Source organism: Bufo gargarizans, chromosome 6, assembly GCF_014858855.1.
Source record: "Bufo gargarizans isolate SCDJY-AF-19 chromosome 6, ASM1485885v1, whole genome shotgun sequence".
Taxonomy (NCBI): Eukaryota; Metazoa; Chordata; class Amphibia; order Anura; family Bufonidae; genus Bufo; species Bufo gargarizans.
Window position 1 is genome coordinate 359,366,107 of NC_058085.1, and position 19,393 is coordinate 359,385,499.

A 19,393-nucleotide genomic window follows, 5' to 3' on the forward strand; every position below is an offset into this window, starting at 1 on the left:
TCCTGCCACTGCTCTCCCCGCTCCGTTCTCGGTGTAGGTGCGGCTCCCAGGTGGGTCCCACACCTATCAGACAATGGGGGAATATTCTAGCAATACGTCCCTATTGTCTGTGATGGGAATACCCCTTTAAGTATATTTTGAAGAGATGTTACAAACCTACAGCAAAGCTGAAGGCACTTTAATGGGTCCAATTTTGATAGTTTGAGTAAAACGGAACAATTTAGGAAGCGCAATTAGATCTTGTAACCCTCTTGTGAGATATTGAACCCTTCTGAGCCTCACAGTTAAATATCTCCCTACAGACTTCTTGACCTTCAGCCCAATAGTTGGATTAGATTGAGAAATTGCACCATGTATGACCATCTTGAGAAGATTAAAATTCAGAGTCAGAACCCATAATAGCATTACCAAGAAGCTGTGTTCTTGTGGTTTTGAAATAGTTTCTTTAAGCAACACATTTCTGGAAATGGGTCATCCATATCTGAATTTGAGAAAGAATTGACCAGTGGGCAATTGCCTCATGGTTTATTTTTTCCTTCTTCTGGATCACCACTGTAGGACTAGGTTTGTTTTTAACCTATTTCTGCTACTGAACAGCACAACCATACAGCCATAATAGACAAAAACTTATCTGATGTGCTAAAATCTGAGCTCAGAATGAATTTTCTGTGGTAATTAATTGGTTACAAAAAACACAGAATTTTAAAAAGGCAGTTTGACACATGTGAGCCACACATTTCTCTTTCGCTAGTTGGATAGATTTAGTGGTGGATAAAGACAAGTGGGGGTTTCAGTGCAAAAACATTATGTGGAACCCCTGCTTTCAAGAGTAAATTTACCAAGAGCAAGTGACTCATCATGGAGTTCCTCACTCAAGACTCCCTAGCTCAGTGAATCTGAGAAGTGACTATACGATGCACAGGTCTTTCTATGAAGTGCCAATCTCTAGTTTAGCAACATAATTGACTCCTTTTGTGGGTATTTTATTGTTCTACTAGGGTCAGACTAACTAAGTTAATCTAAGGTAATTAAAAAAAAAAAAAAAAGTTTTGCCATGGACTAAAACCAATGGTGAGGCACCAGAAGAAAAAAAAAAAAGGGTTGCTCTACCCAATCCTTCCTCCAGTAACATAGTCCCTTAGACAGTAGGAGTAGTTAATCTTAACTATTGTAGTATCAGACCCCTTTGCCTGCAAAGCTTCATAGTAAGTTTACTCCTGACAGACTTATTCTAATTGTCCTTAGGTTTTTCAAAAACAGAAATAGTTTGTGGCAACAAAGCCATTGAGGCTTGTCATGACCAAAACATTGGATACTTCATATAGCTAGGTCACAGTGACAGCTTAGCTGTTTTTGTTATATTTTTGGGGGTTTGATGGATATCTTACTGTGATCATGGTATCGCTCTTTGGAAAAATCTGGAATGTTTATGACTCTAGTATTCATTATACTTCAAGAAAATCAGTGGGAAAGTGTGGAAAATAGTGATATTTATTTAGTGTGAACAGCAGTTTATTACAATTGAAAAAAACACACATATAAAAAGTACACAAATAGTGCTTTGTATTTGACCTCTATACATGTACATTTCTAATATTTATTATTGCACTTTACACTTTCCATAAAATAGTATTGTAGTCTGCGAGAACATCCTGCCCTTTCACTGCCCAGCTTCTTAGTAAAAATTAAATGGATTGATACATGGGACGTTGAGGGAAAAGCAGAGAGTACAAGGATCATGAACCCACACCTGAGGTGGACTTGTGAAAAGGATTTACTTAAAAAAAAATATAGACTTTTAAACACAAGTCATGACCCCATGAACCTTCGCTAACCTTAGTTTTAGGTCTCATTCATTTATTATATTTAACAGACAAGTGAACAAGGTTACGTCTATTAAGGTGGTCTTCCAGGATCCAGGCCAGCACTGGGGCCCAACACTGATCTCAAGATTGTTCAGCTGAAGTTTCTATTTATGCATTTGGTCTCACAATCTTCATGGAAACATAGCCCTGTAACGTAAAAGTAATAAAAATTGAGTCAAATATCTAAAATTGTTGTATATTGTCAATGTGACCATAACAAATAATAATAATTTTTATTATTATTAATAGTATATAAAAGACACTTTAAGCCAACACCATGACATTAAAATAAATAATGTGGAAAAACTTGTTAAAGAAATTCTCAAAAATGTACTTTTTGAATGGGAAAGAATGCACAGATCCATACAATACCATACTAAGTACCTACAATAATATAAATTTATAAGACTGTAAATTTAATCCAAAATTTTGGCTCAGTATGACCTACCGGCAAGGAATACAGGAACACACAGATGAACAGCAGCAACAGGAGCAAAACGATGAAACCAATGAAGTACCATTTGAATCTGCGCCACACAATGAATTTCATTGTCTTGCATGGGTTTGTGAACCAAAGGAAGGAGGTGTCTGGTCGGCTGCATTTTGAAAGAAACAATATTAATCACAAGAACAAACAGCAAGAAAAAGTATTTGTTACTTTACGTCGAGGAAAATAATGCAACTTAAAATTAATAATTAACTCTGCAAGAAAAAAAATAAAATGACAAATGTCAGCTGTCAAGCAAGACTACAGATGAGAAGATAGAGAACTGAGAAAAGAGGGGAAAATGAGAAAGACCAAGAGGTAGGACCACAATATATTGTCAAATCAGAACTAGGTTCGAGAGAAGTTTGGCAAAGGATCCAAATGCAGAGCACGTTATTCCACAAATAAGAAAAAGCGCTCACTTTGGTAGGTCTAACTTGGGGTTCATGTTGGGTTCATCCCGTCCCTTGCCAGCTGGCCTTTCTTCTGCCTCTTTCTCATTTAGCACTTCCAGCGTCAGCTCAACTTTTCCCTTTTGGCAAATGAAAACAGGTTCATGACATCTCACTAAACATCGTGTTCTGGTTGTTTAGAGAAAATAATGCATTTTAGCTTTTAAGTAAAGATCTCTTTTGGAGGCTCCTGGAGGTCAGTGTGAGTGAGCAGTAATGGTTGGGATAATAGCAACAATACCAATACCAATTAGCCGTCAAGTTATTTAGATTTCGCTCTTCAATCTTTTCAGATAGATCGACATGTATAAACAGCTATCCTCTTGTGGGACATAGCATCATTTTACGCACATTTGTTCTGTATATACTAAAACAAAGTAATACAACTCACATTGTAGTATTTATACAGATAATTAAATTGCTCATTTTATAATGCATAGTATAAATATATTTTAAATAATTTATGTTTTCCTGATTTTTATTTTTTTGTGTGGAATATTGATATTAGGCTAGCTTAACATCTGCTCTTATACTTCTGTTTCTTTTTTCCTTTTTTTTTGTTGTGGTTACAAAACACCAACGGAGCCCAAGAGTGCCCACTGACTGTTTAGCCTCTCATGTACCAGTTATGGTGCCAATCATGTAACCAGAGGCATATCGGTGTGTAAGCTATTTTTTTCCCCCACACAACTGAGGCTTTTAGCAGAAACCGCCTACAGAGATATGAAACTAGCCATAGATTCCTTGTATTTTATAGGGATAAGGACTAATGAAGTTGATTTTTATTATAGTCCAGAACCACTGATGAATCAGAATCTTTTAGGTCCTCATAGATTCAAATTATTTTACTATATAGAATTTACGTGGTAAACCCAGTTTTTGCAGAAACACCTATCCCCTCGTAGAACTTGACGGACTTATGTATTTTTTTTAACCATATTAAAGGGGTTGTCTTATCTTGGACATTGGGGACATATCACTAGGATATGCCGCAATGTCTGATAGGGTCCTAGAGGTGGTACCTGCACCCAAGAACAAACCAGTCAAATGTCTGTTTTACATAAATAGGTTGGCACCTGGTGATTACAGTTTTTCAGGAACCAAATGACCTTTCCTTGGAATTTGTCGGGTCTCCAGCTACCAAACCCTAACAAGTCTGACTTATTTGACATGTTTGAAGGAGCGTTCTACTTTAGGATAACCTCTCCAAGACAACACAATTAGGTAGTAGATGGTCTAAGGGAGATGTATGCCAATCCAATGACCCATATGTTTAAATGGCTCAGTCAGACAACTGAAAAAAAAACAAAAAAAAACAACCTCTTCAGCTCTCACACTCTTTCTATAAATTACTACGTGAGTACCGCTGTTCCTTCTAGAATGAGATAAACAAATAACATTGATTCTTACTGCCAAGATACGTTTTCCCTCCTTCTCACAATAGCATGGCCACCATCCTCTCATAGACTTTTGCTCAAAAAGAGAAGCAACCTTGGGGGATTTGGCAAGATCAGACATATCCAAGCTGCATTTTTCTGGGGTTTTTGCTGGTATTATTGTGCGGTGTAATTCGAGTTCAACAAAACCTATAAAAAAATAAAATAAATTTTATAGGCAAAGATACAAAAATAATTACAAAAATATTACAGCAATATTTCATTCAAAGTATTTCCAGGCTAGCAAGATATGCTATAATTATGATGTTTATGTTTTCTGAGCTATCCAATGCTAATTACTTACCATTTAATAAGCCCTATGCAATTTATCATACATTCCCAACCCCATAAATTTTTAATAACTCGTTTCACTTTCCCTCTAAACCCTCTCTACTCTTACTACTCTCTCAAAAAGACTCATCTTGTGTGTGTACGTAGACTAGTTTATAATGGAGTCATCTTTATTCTACTAAATCTCTTGGCTATTGAACATTACATTACCCCAAGCCTTTCTGGCCTTGCTACCCCTTTGGGAGAAGCTTGATGTTTGTCTGACTGGTCCAACAAAGTAAAGGAGGATCCAAAGTGCTGACATGATAATGGCCTTCAGCTGCAATGCTAATTTCGTTAGATATTATTCACCATTTATTAATATTTCTTTTAAAATAATAAAGTAACATAGCTGGACACATTGTGACCTATTCACTGTCAGGGGAATCCTCTAAAACTAGAGACTGTCAAAAGCAGAGGAACGCTTTAAGAAAAGAAAGTCTTTTTGAGAATGATAAACACTCATAGGCTCAAGTCTAATAGGGCAGGTCATCGCTAACAAGTGTTCCTAAGAACGCTCGTTAGCGATGATCTGCCGATGCAAAGGTGTCGTCCATTACCCAAAACGCTTGCTCATTGCTAATATGATCTTTAATGCGGTCAACTAAATCATTGTTTGCCAGCAAACAATGATTCTGTATGGGGACGAGCAATAATATTATCAATCGCTCCTCCCTGTACTGTGCAGAAGATTCCTGCATGTAAATTTAGTGGTTTCCTTCACTGATGATCACTTCTTTCCAAACAATCATTTACTCCATTGGGCAGTGTAAAGGGGCCTTAACATGGAGGTATCTGATTATATAAACCAATCAAGTTTCAGCCATGATCTACATATACAGTGGAGAAAATAAGTATTTAATACACTTCAACTGTGAGACTGAATCGAAAAAAAAATTAAAAAAATTGTATGATTTTTAAATAATTAGCATTTTATTGCTTGAAATAAGAATTTGATGCAATAGAAAAACCGAACTTTATATTTTGTACAGAAACCTTTGTTTGCAATTACAGAGGTCAGAAGTTTCCTGTAGTTCTTGACCAAGTTTGAACACACTGCATTTTAATTTATTTTTTTCCCATTCCTCCATACAGATCTTCTCCAGATCTTTCAGGTTTCAATGCTGTCACTGGGCTACATTGGGTTCAGGTCTGGAGACTGGCTAGGCCGCTCCAGGACCTTGAAATGCTTCTTACGGAGCCACTCCTTAGCTGCCTTGGCTGTGTGTTTCGGATCATTGTCATGCTGGAAGACCCAGCCATAACTGAGGGAAAGAGGTTGTTGGCCAAAATCTCACGATACATGGCTCCATCCATTCTCTCTTCAATACGGTGCAGTTGTCCTGCAGAAAAGTACCACAAAGTTCTATTTTTGTCTCATCTGACCACATGACCTTCTCCCATGCCTCATCTGAATCATCCAGATGGTCAATGGCGAACTTCAAATGGGCCTGTACATGTGCTGGCGTGAGCATAGGGACCTTGCGTGCCCTGCAGGATTTTAAATCATGACAGCTTAGTGTGTTACTAACGGTAATCTTTGAGACTGTGGTCCCAGGTCTCTTCGGGTCATTCACCAGGTCCTCCCATGTATTTCTGGGTCAATTCCTGACCACTCTCAGACTCTTCCATACCCCACGAGGCGGGATCTTGCATGGAGCCGCAGACGAAGATTGACAGTCGTCTTGTGTTTCTTCCATTTTCTAATAATTGCAATACGATTTGTTGCCTTCTCACCAAAGCTGCCTATTGTCCTGAAGCCCATCCCAGCCTTGTGCAGGTCTACAATTTTGTCCCTGATGTCCTTAGACAGCTCTCTGTTCTTGGCCATGGTGGAGAGGAGGGAGTGTGATTGATTGAGTGTGTGGACAGGTGTTTTTTTTAATAAAAATAAGTTCAAACAGGTGTAAGTAATACAGGTAATGAGTGCAGAGTAGGAGGGCTGCTTAAAGAAAAGCTAACAGGTCTGTGAGCTAGAATTCTTGCTGGTTGGTAGGTGATCAAATTATTTTTTAATGCAATAAAATGCAAATTAATCATTTAAAAATCATACAATGAGTTTCTGGATTTATTTTTAGATTCTGTCTCTCACGGTTAAAGTGTACCTACAATAAAAATTACAGACCTTTCCATTCTTTGTAGGAGGGAAAACTTGCAAAAATCGCCAGTGTATCAAATACTTAAATTTCCCCACTATATATGGACAACTTAGTTTACATGAAATCTTCTAAGTTATCAAGAAATATTACATTGGATCTATAATTAAAATATATTTTATATTTTTCAAAGCAGTAAATCAACACAAACCTATGGATGCAGTATGTTGTCATATCAAATCATTTCTACGTAAAATGTATCTTTGCTAAATTGTGCCTCCATTTACCCCAAACCAATAACCATGTCCCTCAGCTCTCAGACATTGTAATTGATATACTTTTTGATTAATGCCATCTATACCTCTTTGCGATGGACCAGGTCAAACATCGACATACTAACAGGTTACTGTTGAAATAATAATTTTGGTAAAAGCTTTTTATGACTCAGTGCTACACTAGTAAAAGTGTCTTTTCTAATTTACAACCTTTCCCTGGGGAACCTCAGCTTTTCCTTCCATAAGCATGTAGAACATATGGTATGCCATACGTGTATTTTAGTGGAGCAAATGATCAGGATCAAGGCCAGTGGTGTCTCACTAATGGGAACCACAAGCCTCACCTGGTTGGCTGTTGACAAATTAAAAGCAGATGCTGATCTCCATAAAAATTGAAAAGACGTCTTTTGTTTCATGAATAAAAAATGAGGATAGAAATGATGACATGTAGAGACCTTCTCACTCTGAATGATCGCTGCATGCCAATATCATATTTATAATAAGCTGGTGACCAAGGCCTACAATTAATTCTTTGTAGGAAATTGTGACAAGTCAGATTTAAAGTCTTATTTAAAGAAAGTCATCTATCTCATATCAATGTATCTATCTCATATCAATCTATCTATCTCATATCAATGTATCTATCTCATATCAATGTATCTATCTCATATCAATCTATCTATCTCCTATCCATCATAGAAACAATCACTGTGTGCACGGATACTTTGTAGTATAGCGCCACAACAGCAGAACTTTGAGACCAAGTTGATGCTAACAGATCCTACTAGAGCTTCCTGACCCAGTATTTAAAATGGGCAGTATACTGGTCCTGGCATCTATCTGAAAAGGGTTATCCAGGTATTGATAATGATGACCTATCCTCAGGATAGGTTATCATTATAACATCGGTGAGGGTCAGAGTCCCAGTGCCCCCACCGATCAGCTGTTTCAGGGAGCCACCATGCTCACAGGAGCTCTGGTGAGCGTAGCTGGCTCCCAGCAGATTTCCAAGCACAACGCAGCACATTGTATAGTGACTGTGCTTGGTATTGCAGCTCAGGCCCCAATGGACAGCGGTCACCAAGGGCATTCTGTGGCTATGCAGCCCCACACGCAGCAAGTTGTGATGCCATGTGTGTTCTGATACCTTTCTATCATAGCCAATAGTAACCTTTTCAGTAATTTGTGCTTTAGTAGCTCTTCTTCGGGATCTGGAGGTGATTTTTTTTATTTTTAAAGATATACAAGTTTAACAATTTATCATAATTGTTACTGGGAAAGACATACCCAAGTAGTCATCCAAGGAGAATTTGTCATTGTCCCAAATCTGAAGCAATAGTTTTGGTGGTAACTTGAATTCTGTTTTATCAAGGCTCCAGAAATGTTCCTAAAATTGACAGATACAAAATAATAGTCGCATGCAGTACCACTTGGCAAATTTGAAAAAATTAAAAATAAATGAAAAAAATGGCAATACGTAAGTGACAATAGACAAGTAAGGCTAGTTTCACACCAGCGCCTAATACATGGCAGGCTGTTCCAGCAGGGACCCAGCCACAACCCCGGCAAATATGCGGAGAAGCGGCCGGACAAAAACTGCTGTCCGCCGATTTGCTGCATATTTGCTCTATTGCGGCCTGAAATTTGCTGGTCGCCATTATAGTTAACGGGGCCGGACGACGCGGCTTTAGCTTCTGCCAATGCTGGAATGCAGAGAGATACAGCAGGCTGTTCCTTGTGTACAAGCGCTAGTGTGAAACTAACCTAAACTAACGGCCTCAAAATGTCTGGTTAGCGGTCACTGCGGCAGATAGTGACTGGGTCAGAGGGCATTTGTAGGCTTTTTCCTTTATATTAAGATGGGACCCAGAAGCACAGAGCAGTGGAAATGTCACCACCGAGGCCAGTGAATGACTGCAGCAGTGCATGCGACAATGAACGGGGTGTCACTTCTGTCCCCAGGGGACGGGACTCAGCAGTGAAGCGCAGCACTGCTAAATATGCCAGTGGCTTTTTAACCTTTGTGCTAACCACTTTTAGGGTCATAATTAAAATTGCTTTGGACAACCCCTTTAAGCATCTATTATTTACATAGTTGGCTGCATTTAGAGATAAATCACAGTGGAATTTATAGGGTTACGAAAAGTATCAATATAGAAATCACAGAAAACTGACTTTTCATATAAAACATAACTTTTACCATTGTTGGTTAAAATAATACCCCATCTTAGTATGTATGTTAGGCTACGTCAGATGAATAGACAAGGCCTTACTTGGATGTATCAGGATGGTGAAGTCCGATATATAGAAAAATGTACGACAACTTACAGTTAGATGACTGTGGACCTGGCCAAACGGTGAAAAGAGAGAGGTGGTGGAGAGGGGAAGGGAACAATATCCCAAATACAACCCTCAATGTACCCCTGCCCCGAAAGGGGCGACCCCGCCTCTCGGTGGCTAAGCCCTCGCTGTCGCCTAATGTTACCCTGCCTGTAAGGATCGATGATGTTCGTCCCTTCTTTAGCAGTTTGTCCCGACGCGTTTCCCCAGACGTAATAAAGGCTGGTTCATCAGGGGACTCAGGATAGTTGATAGGTTCTTGCAGGTTTCATTAGATGAGTGCCCAACTGATAATGGTGGGCAAAACTCTGATAATTGCATAGCAGACCTCCTGCTGGTCTCTTTTCACCGTTTGGCCAGGTCCACAGTCATCTAACTGTAAGTTGCCGTAAATTTTTCTATATATCGGACTTCACCATCCTGATACGTCCAAGTAAGGCCTTGTCTATTCATCTGACGTAGCCTAACATGCATACTAAGATGGGGTATTATTTTAAACAACAATAGTAAAAGTTAGGTTTTTTATGAAAAGTCATTTTTCTCTGTGATTTCTGCATTTAGAGATGGCACAAATAGAATTTAAATTCTATTACACAATGATGACTTTATAGCTGTAGATATGAGATACATGTGGTTAATGAGAAACCACTTTAAAGAGGTTTTCCGACACTTTTTGACTGATGACCTATCCTCTGTATAGGACATCAGTATCGGATTGGTGGTGGTCTGACACCCGGAACCCCCGCTGATCAGATGTTGGAGAAGGCACCGATGCGGCATTCTCCAGCTTTGCCTATGCCACGCGGCATCACATTCATTGATCACATGGCTTAGGGGCAGCTCAGTGACTGGGGCTGAGCTGCAATATCAAGCACAACCACTATACAATGTACGCTGCTGTGCTTGGTGAGCCAAGAGAAAGCTGTGGTACTACTGTGAGCAAAATCCCTTCTCAAAGAGCTGATCGGTGGGGTCCCAGGTGTCTAAGATAGGTCATCAGTTAAAAAAATAAAAAATATCTTGCAAAACCCCCAGGGTTTAGAACCACCAGGGTTTTCCCCAACATAAGTAGTAAGGGCATTTCTCAAGTCTATGCCATCACTTCTTAGAGGTCTAACTGACAGGAATCCCACAATTTTGAGAATGAAGGAGACACAGCACTGCAGTTTTTTTTCCCCTTGAATAACAGCGCCCCCATCCACTATGCAGGGAATTGCAACAGCATCACTCACTTAAGTGGAGGTATGTTGCAGTTCCCTGCAGTGTTAGTGGACATGATCGCCAGTGGACGTGATGACAGTGCTTCTTCTCTGCCAATCAGGTGATCGACACTGGGCCCACAGATCATGAACTAATGGTTTATCCTACTTTAATGTGATCACCTATGGTCATTACACTCCTTTTACTCTAAAGTGCCTTTGTTTCAGCACATAGAAAGTGAATGAGATTATCGTAGTGACTGCGATATAAATCAGAATACTTCTACACTTCATTGACGCTGTTGCATTTTATTTGGCTGTAATAAGCCACTCTAGGAAAATTGGCTTTAGGAAGCCCTGAATACTGACTATGCTATCCTGGCCTCTACGGGAGTAAATGTCTACCGCACACAGAAATCCGGTGCTTTACGCTTAACATATTTAATACAGGCACCACAATGTTTCACGGGCCCACCTTTTTAGAAATAACACAGAGCTGCTCCGCTGGAAGATATTCAAATGGGAAAACAAATCGCCAGTTAAAGTTTCCTTCACCGTCCAGTGACCGATAGTGCACATCTGTTTTCTGCTTATTTTCTTCATTGCCAGGAATCCAACTGAAAGTAATATGCAAACATATTTGGGTTTTATGTGACCTCGATAACTGGCGCTTTTGGTACCTTCCAAAAAGTCTGTACTGATTACGAGCTCTGAGTGTGTGTATAAAAGTGTCCAGCTCAGCCTTATTTCACATACTGATCTCTTCAGACCAGCCATGAAATCAAGTAACGAGTAAAGGAAGCTCAAGTCTGTAGACGCGAGACTGGCATGATTTCCTATTGCCAACACTCATCTGGTGCTCATTTAGCCAAAGTAAAACAGCAAAACCTGCTTTATTAAGAACTGCTTTTTTTTGCCCTTTACCTTATCACCAGTGAATTTATTCACTACACCTTAGATGATAGAATATTATCTAGCAAGATTATTGAACCACCCACCGATCATAATGAGGTGGTAAAAGTCATGAGGCAGACATTTACCCCCCTTTCCTCAGTGATAGGGAAAAGGATTCTTTATCTGTGGCTGCTTCCAACTTCTGGTCTCACATGGTCACATTTTAGAGCATATGTATTAAGGTACATTCACACTGGGTGTCGAGGGGAAATGAATGACACTGTATGCCAATATAGTGGCATACATCAAAAGGTATACACCAGGAAATTCTCCCAACAAATGCCATTAGCAGTTGTACACTGCGTATACCCTGAAAGCTACAACACCTGCACATTTCACAGCTCAACTGCAAAAAACTTGGATCACTATAACCCTATACAGATCAATTTTTTTCAGTAAGACCATGAGGGCATGCGTGTTCTGTATATAATTTTGGCCTCATGAAACTGAGCTTCGTCTATACTACATAGAGAAGCCAGTGAGGTCTTAAACATTCAGGTACATCCATCACATGTGGCAGAATGTATGTGTAAGTTAATGTACTCAAGTGAGACCAGAAAATGCACTGTGTGCAAAATGACTGAAGGTAGAGAATCCCTTGAGTGTTGTCATGTGGCAGTAGAACTTGATTTGCAAAACAAATATGGATAATATACTCAATTTCCAGATAAAGCCCAATCCAATCCCCCTAGTAAACTAGAGAATAAGATACCCTTTGACGTAAATATCACTCATTTCTTCTCCAGTAATACTCTTCTCATCAAGAAGAACGTCTTTTGTATTCCAAACAATTACACGGAGCAAGTACCTAAAAAAAAAAAAAAAAAAAAAATACATATACAGATTATATTATAGTTGTCTCTATTCAAAATGCAAAGCATTAGTATTAGCTGCACATACACAAGAAGGAGTACAAGACGACCATGGTCTATAGCTTGCAGGAAAAGTAACAAAAGCAAAGGCACCAAAGAAATGACAAACCAGCAAGCAGTTCTGCAATTATTCCTATACTATGTAGAATTTATTAGAAAAATGATTGGTGACCTCTTCCAGGTAACGGTGGTCCTAGACAAGAAGCTGTAGGCCCACATGTAGCCAAACATGCACATTGTTTCAGTGGTTGCAGGTTGGGGAGTAACCCCATACATTTTTTGGCCACACAATATACGATTAGCTGACAAATACAACACACCAGACCCTCTTTGGACACATGAAAGATTGGCCATCGGGGTTTAATATCACCAGTAGTAGGGCTATTAGGATCCTTTAGGCTATAAGGTTGCAAAATTTGGGTTCATCAGGCTAGAATGTTGCCAATATTTGGGCCATCAGGGTCTAAAATTGCCAATATTTGGACCATCAGGGTCTAAAATTTCCAATAGTTGGACCAATAGGGTCTAATGTTGCAGAAAGTTAGGCCATCAGGGTGTAATTATGCCAATAGTCGGGCCATCAAGGTCTAAAATTACAAAATAGATGGACCATTCGGGTCTAATATTGCAGAAAGTTAGGCCATCAGGGTGTAATGATGCCAACAGTCAGGCCATCGAGGTTTAATGCTGCCAATATTTGGGTCATCAAGGTCTAAAATTACCAAATAGTTGGATCATTAGGGTCTAATGTTGCGGAAAGTTGGGCCATCACGGTGTAATGCTGCAAATAGTTGGGCCAACAGGTTCCAATGTTGCCAATATTTAGGACACTGGGGTTTAGTATTGCAGTAGTTGGGCTACCAGAATCTAAAGATCAACTTCTGAATGAAATCTTGGTACTTTTTCTGTAACAGTGGGAGAGGATGTACAAATAGATTTATATTTTCAGACAACTTACTTTTTAGCTTTGCGTGGTGCAATGTTGAATGGAGGTCCTGGCTGCCCTAAGCTTTTGGGGAAAACATCTACCCACATTTCCAGTTTACCCTGAAAAAAAGATAACAAAATAAAAGTATACATAAAAAGTAAATCCATTCTGCACTTCAGAAGCATATATTAGATTAGTGTACACTGTTTGTGTAAGGGACCATTCACACGACCATATATTTGTGTCCGCATCAGTCACACAATTTAGCAGAACAGATGCGGACCCATTTATTTTAATGGGGCTGCAAAAGATGTGGACAGCACACCGTGTGCTCTCCGCATCTGTACTTCCATTCTGTGGAAGAATAGGCATTGCTATCCACAAAATGCACAATGCACACGGCCGGTATCCTTGTTTTGCGCAATATGTGGACTGCAAAACACATACAGTTGTCTGAATGAGCCCTTAATTAGATTGGTAGATACAATGGAAAAGGAGTAATATTAACTTCTATGGATCCCAGTAACTGAGGGGCCTGCTGTTCAAGTAAATTATATTTCAAATACATAGCATGTCAAAAAGCCATGATGCCCCTGATTCTATCAGCTATTGTGATTGCAGACATGGAAAAGGCCCGTTTAACCCGTTCAAGTCAATGGCAGCTCTGTGTTGGCGAGGACTTCAAAATAAAAGGATTTAGGTGTCCGGATATCAGACAGTTTCAAAATGAGTGCACAGTGTGGACAGGCAGCAAGGAAAGCAAGTAGGATGCTTCGTTGTATAGCTAGAGGTAGAACCCGTAGGAAGAGAGAGATTGTGATCCCACTGTATAGAACGCTAGTGAGACCACATCTAGAATACTGTGTCCTGTTCTGGAGACCCCATATACAAAAAGACATCGATAAAATGGAACTGGTGCAGAGACGGGCTACAAAAATAGTGGAGGGTTTTAAAGGGCTTCAATCATCAGGAACATTATTATTATACTGGGTGCCTTTAGACTGTTTATGTCAGCTGAAGCTAATAGTCTTTATCTCTTCTTTCTAGGGGCCTCTGTTTTTGTGAAAATTTATTTTTATGCAAATGAGACTCTAGGAGCAATGGGGGTGTTGCCACTACTCCTAGAGGCTCTGATATCCTTCCTCTGACCACACCCTTATTATGTTGATTGACAGGGCCAGGCAGTGATCATGTCCTCCTGCCTGGCCCTTCAACCAACATGATGAGAGCGTGGCCAGAGGAGGGAGAACAGAGCCAGCAGTAGTAGTAGTAGTAGTAGTAGTAGTAGTAGCAGCAGCAGCAGCAGCAGCAACACCCCCGGCTCCTAGAGGCTTATTTAAATAAAATAAAAGTAAATTTTTCACAAAGAGGCACTTCGAAAGAAAGGACAAAGACTTAGCTTCAGCTGACATTAGCAGATGTGTAAAGTTAGCCAGTATAATAACGCTGTTCCTGATGAAAGAAGCCCTTCAGGCATAAAACATACCAGGATAGACTTAAGGAACTTAGGGGGCCATTTACTATGCTGAAATACGCCTAGAATTAGGCATATTTCAGGCACAGATAGCAGTGCAACGGTTAGTTGTGCCACTATCTGCAACTTTGCCCCACTCACACCAGGTCTAAAATTGTGGGCATGGCGTGGGCAGGGATGGGGACAGGCCTGTTTTAGGTGTAGAAAATGATCTAAATGCAAGACAGCTCCGAAGCGGTCTTACATTTAGAACTGGATGTACCAAAGTTATGGCGAGGCAGGCACCTTTTCATAACTTCAGCGGAGCCACCGCCAGTTTAGGGCTTTATTAAGATCAACATCCAACACCGATCTTAATGAATGTGCCTCTTAATCTGTATAGCCTTGAGGAAAGAAGTGAATGGGGAACACGATGGAAACCTTTAAATATGCTAAAGGTTTAAATAAGGTTCAGGAGGGAAGTGTTCTCAATAAAAAGCTAAACACAAGATCAAGGGGGCACAATCTGAAATTAGCTGGGGGTAAAATCAGGAGCAATGTCGGGAAATTTTATTTTACGGAAAGAGTAGTTAAAGCTTGGAACAAACTTCCAGCAGATGTGGTTGGGAAATCTACAGTAAGTGAATTTAAACATATCTGGGATAAAAACAGGTCTATACCAAGATAAAAAAAATTTAAATAATAATATAAGGGCAGAAGAGATGGACCAGGTGGTCTTTTTCTGCCATCAATCTATGTTTCTATATAGTTTTTCTTTTGTTTTAATATTTAAAAACTATGGATAATAAAAAAAAATCATATTCCAGGACTTTTATTTATAGGTCCATCTGCAGAGCTGTCTGAAAGCTCATTTTGTGTGGGACAATCTGTAGTTTTTATTCAAACCACATTGAAGTGTATATGACTATTTTTAATAGTATGGGCATTTTGGGACCCAGTGGCTGTTTATTTTTATGTTTAATATGGAGAAAAGGGTTGATTTGAATTTGTATATGTTTTATATTTTGAAAAGAAAAGTAAAAAAATATTTTGGACTTGTTTTTAAGCCCCCTTAAGGGACTTTAATATGCAATACACAGATCGCTTCTCCCACAGACTGCAATGAATTAACATGGTAGTCTATAGGAGACTCATTATGTTCCTATGGTGCCCTGCCATAGGTGTGGCAGGCCTTGAAGCACTCAGAAGGTACAATGTTGCCACAGTAACTGAATGGCTCCCTGGATCTCAGCGAGGGAAAGTCCTTCTGGCTCCGGGAGCAGAGGACTCCCAGGGAAAGACCTCTCAGATGCCATGGTCACCATTGACCAAGGCATGTGAGGGGTTAAATGTGCATGATAGTCATTATCTCTGACCACATCCATTATCTACAGGTGTCTGCTGTGTAAAACAGCAGGCACCTGGAAGCTATAGCTCTTGCTTAGCTTCTGCGCAATCGCCATGTTTAAAAGACCCGACTTCCACCATAAAAATATGTTGGAGGTTGAGAAGGGCATATATCTGGTAAAGGCCGCACCTCACGCCTCTGACTTGTGGTCTATGGTAGCTATGTAGAAAGACAAATCACCAACTCTCAGATATGCATATGGAAAATCCACAGTGGAATACAGTAGCAGCAGAGATGAGATTTGTACAAATTGCAATGCATAAAATGCCTAAAGAAATTGACATGGGCGTGGATGTTTACACTGCAGATATCTGCACGGGTAATATGGATTTTGCTGTGGATTCAGTGTAGATTTATGATGATTTTCGGCACTGGATTTGCAAAGGAAACATTGACTCAATGTGGACCAAGCCTTAGACTTCAAAACACAAAGAATCTGCATTAAAACCAATGCTGTGGTTACAGAAAAAATGTATTCAGTCCGAAAAGGTTACCCATTGAGGACACAGAAAAACCAGACTCACTTGTGAAAGGTTCGGTTGGAAGGTGCTATATAATGTCCGAGTTTCAACATGTTCTGGAACGAGACCCTGGCCTCGAAGAATATACAGAGCAAGTCTCTCATTGGCAGGTCCAAGGTGTTGATTAATTTTCTTGTTCGCCTCTACATAAAACATTATGATAATCTGCTATTAATAAACAGGTTATTGAATTACACATGTTCTGTTCTTTTTCCTGAAGGATTTTACAATCAAGATCTGGTGAATGAACGGCTCAGACTAAGGCAGCAACTTTTCTTGAACCTTGCCTTTCTGGGATTATAGTTCCAGTTCTGGTATTTTTATATACTGATCTCTCTATATTCCTGGTGTATTACTTGTGAGAGGTCATTTATGCATAGACACCATTATCTTGTCTGCTAAAGCAATGGTTACATGGGTTGCTCCAGCTTGGCTAATGGGCATGGCTACCAGTGCACAATCAAGTCGCTGATAAACATCCCAAAAACTGTTGGGGGGTATTGGAAACAAAGAAATGTGGATGCTCCTCAGTGAGCCCTCCTGGTCATTCTGCAAGGGTCCATAATCACTAGCTGAGGAGGGCTACCACTAAGGATGGTGATTGGCTGACTGCGCATTTCCTGGCATTTTCAGCATGTCTCGGGACAGGAAGAGGACCTCAGAAGTGTGGTGTGGATCAGTGGAGAGAAGTAATGATCATTTTTTTATTCTTAAAGAGGACCTTTCACTGCTCCTGACATGTCTGTTTTAATAGCTTCATGCATTCCCCACGTACTAACAATTCTGGAGCATCTATTCTTATGTCTGTATGTTGTCCCATTCCTCTATTATTTCTACTAAACCTTATGAATAATTGCCAGCAGTCTGCAGTAAGGGTACAGAGGGGAGGTAACCAGATAGGGGTGTGTACCTGCACAGTCTGAAAATGGCTGCACTGATTGGATAGAGTGAGTCTGTGCAGGTACACACCCACCCCCCCACCTTGTTACCTCCCCCCCTCTGTACCCTTAATAAAGTCTAATAGCAATTAATTCATAACTTCTAGTAGAAATAACAGAGGAATAGCACAACATATAGACATCAGAATAGATGCTCCAGAAATGTTATTACATGGGAAATGCATTTTCTGGCCCATTTTAAAATTCTTCCCAGAAAACCACTTTAACCCTTTTCCAACATCTGCCTTACACGTTCAGCAGATGTTTAGTCTTTAAAGATGGCATCTGCCGAGTTGCTGAGTGGGCGCCTTAGTCGCCTAGTGCTTGCTGTTTTACATAGAGAAACCTAGTGACAGGGTGAGTGTTTGGAGATATCACCGATCACAGACTTTCCACCCTTCAGATGCCGTGGTCAGTTGGGACCATGGCATCCGAGTAGTCATTTGCTGAAAGCACTGTGCTCCTAGTGACTAAACAGCCCCCCTGCCATGAGATCATGGGAGCTGTTCGGTTGCCATGGCAGCCTGCAACCTTCTAAAATCTTCGAGGTCTCTCATAACAAGAGGCAGCATCACCACATCCCAAAGCGCAGGAACTAATTTATTTTGTACAGTGAACAGGACAACAGAAAAAAAATGTAATGCATGATTCACAATTTTTTTGTTCGTTCACCTAAGAAAATAAAAAAAGTGATAAAAAATGTATACACAACCCTAAATATTAATGAAAAATAAAAAATTGTCCTGCAAAAAAAAAAAAAAAAAAAAAACTTACACAACTCTACAAGTATAAAAAAAATTACGAGGGTCAGAAAATGGTGATGCAATTAAAAATAAATATTTTTTCCAAACTTTTTATTATTAAAATGCAAGAAAAACTTTAAAAATGTGATATCATTGTAATTGTAATGAACCAAAAAATTAAGATAACAGGTCATTTTTACTGAATAGGGAACGCTGTAAAAATGAAACTCAAAACAATGGGGTGGAATTTGAAAAACTGCAATTCCACAAATGTTTTGCCCAGCTTCCCACTACATGGCATGCACTCTTAAATGGAGCAATTATAAAGTACAACAAAAAACGTGCCCTCATATGGTTATGAGACTCTAAAAATAAAAAAGGTTATAGTTCTTGGAAAGCAGTGTGAAAAAAAAACAAGAACAAAAAATACTGGAAAATTGATACATCAGGAAACGTGTTAAAAGCTTCTAGTAATCATGAGTAAGGTGAAGTTCTAAAGTACATGCCTTTAAACAGAGTGGATCCTGTATAAACAGTATTATATCGATCAAACATACTAGGGTACTTTCACACTAGCGTTTTTCTTTTCCGGTATTGAGCTCCATCAACAAGGACTCAATACCGTAAAAAAAACTGATCCTAATGCATTCTGAATGGAGAGCAATCCGTTCAGGATGCATCAGTTCAGTTCCTCTTACTTTTTTTGGCTGGAGAAAATACTGCAGCATGCTGCATTTTTCTCTCCGGCCAAAAATCCTGAACACTTGCCGGAATGCCGGATCCGGCATTAAATTTCCATTTAAATGTATTCGTGCCAGATCCAGGCATTAAAATTTCCGCATTAACGGATCCGTTCTTGCGGATCCGTTTTCTGGGAAGACCTTTAAATCTATGAAAATAAATACCGGACCAGTTTTTCCGGATGACACCGAAGAGACGGATCCGGTATTTCAATGCATTTGTCAGACGGACCCGCATCCAGATCAGACTTACAAATGCGACCCGTTTGCCGGATTCCTCTGCAGCAAGTGTGAAAGTACCCTTAGGCCTGAATAGAAGCATACTGAGCACTGGACTATCACAGGTCATATGGCTC

General features: G+C 39.7%; 1 protein-coding gene across 8 annotated transcripts in view; it reads right to left on the reverse strand.

Annotated features, from left to right (window-relative positions):
- Positions 1-1,473: 1,473 nt before the first annotated feature.
- Positions 1,474-19,393, reverse strand: part of MYOF (myoferlin) — a 187,964-nt gene continuing 170,044 nt past the window's right edge. For all 8 annotated transcript variants that reach the window (XM_044297273.1, XM_044297274.1, XM_044297272.1 and 5 more), the window contains 9 exons: positions 16,620-16,759; positions 13,265-13,353; positions 12,147-12,242; positions 10,956-11,097; positions 8,229-8,328; positions 4,215-4,390; positions 2,775-2,884; positions 2,314-2,461; positions 1,474-2,012 (listed from right to left, as the gene is read on the reverse strand). In XM_044297273.1, coding sequence (XP_044153208.1) covers positions 1,974-2,012; positions 2,314-2,461; positions 2,775-2,884; positions 4,215-4,390; positions 8,229-8,328; positions 10,956-11,097; positions 12,147-12,242; positions 13,265-13,353; positions 16,620-16,759 — 1,040 coding nt within the window. In that variant the 3' untranslated portion in view covers positions 1,474-1,973. The remainder of the gene's footprint in view (positions 2,013-2,313; positions 2,462-2,774; positions 2,885-4,214; positions 4,391-8,228; positions 8,329-10,955; positions 11,098-12,146; positions 12,243-13,264; positions 13,354-16,619; positions 16,760-19,393) is intronic.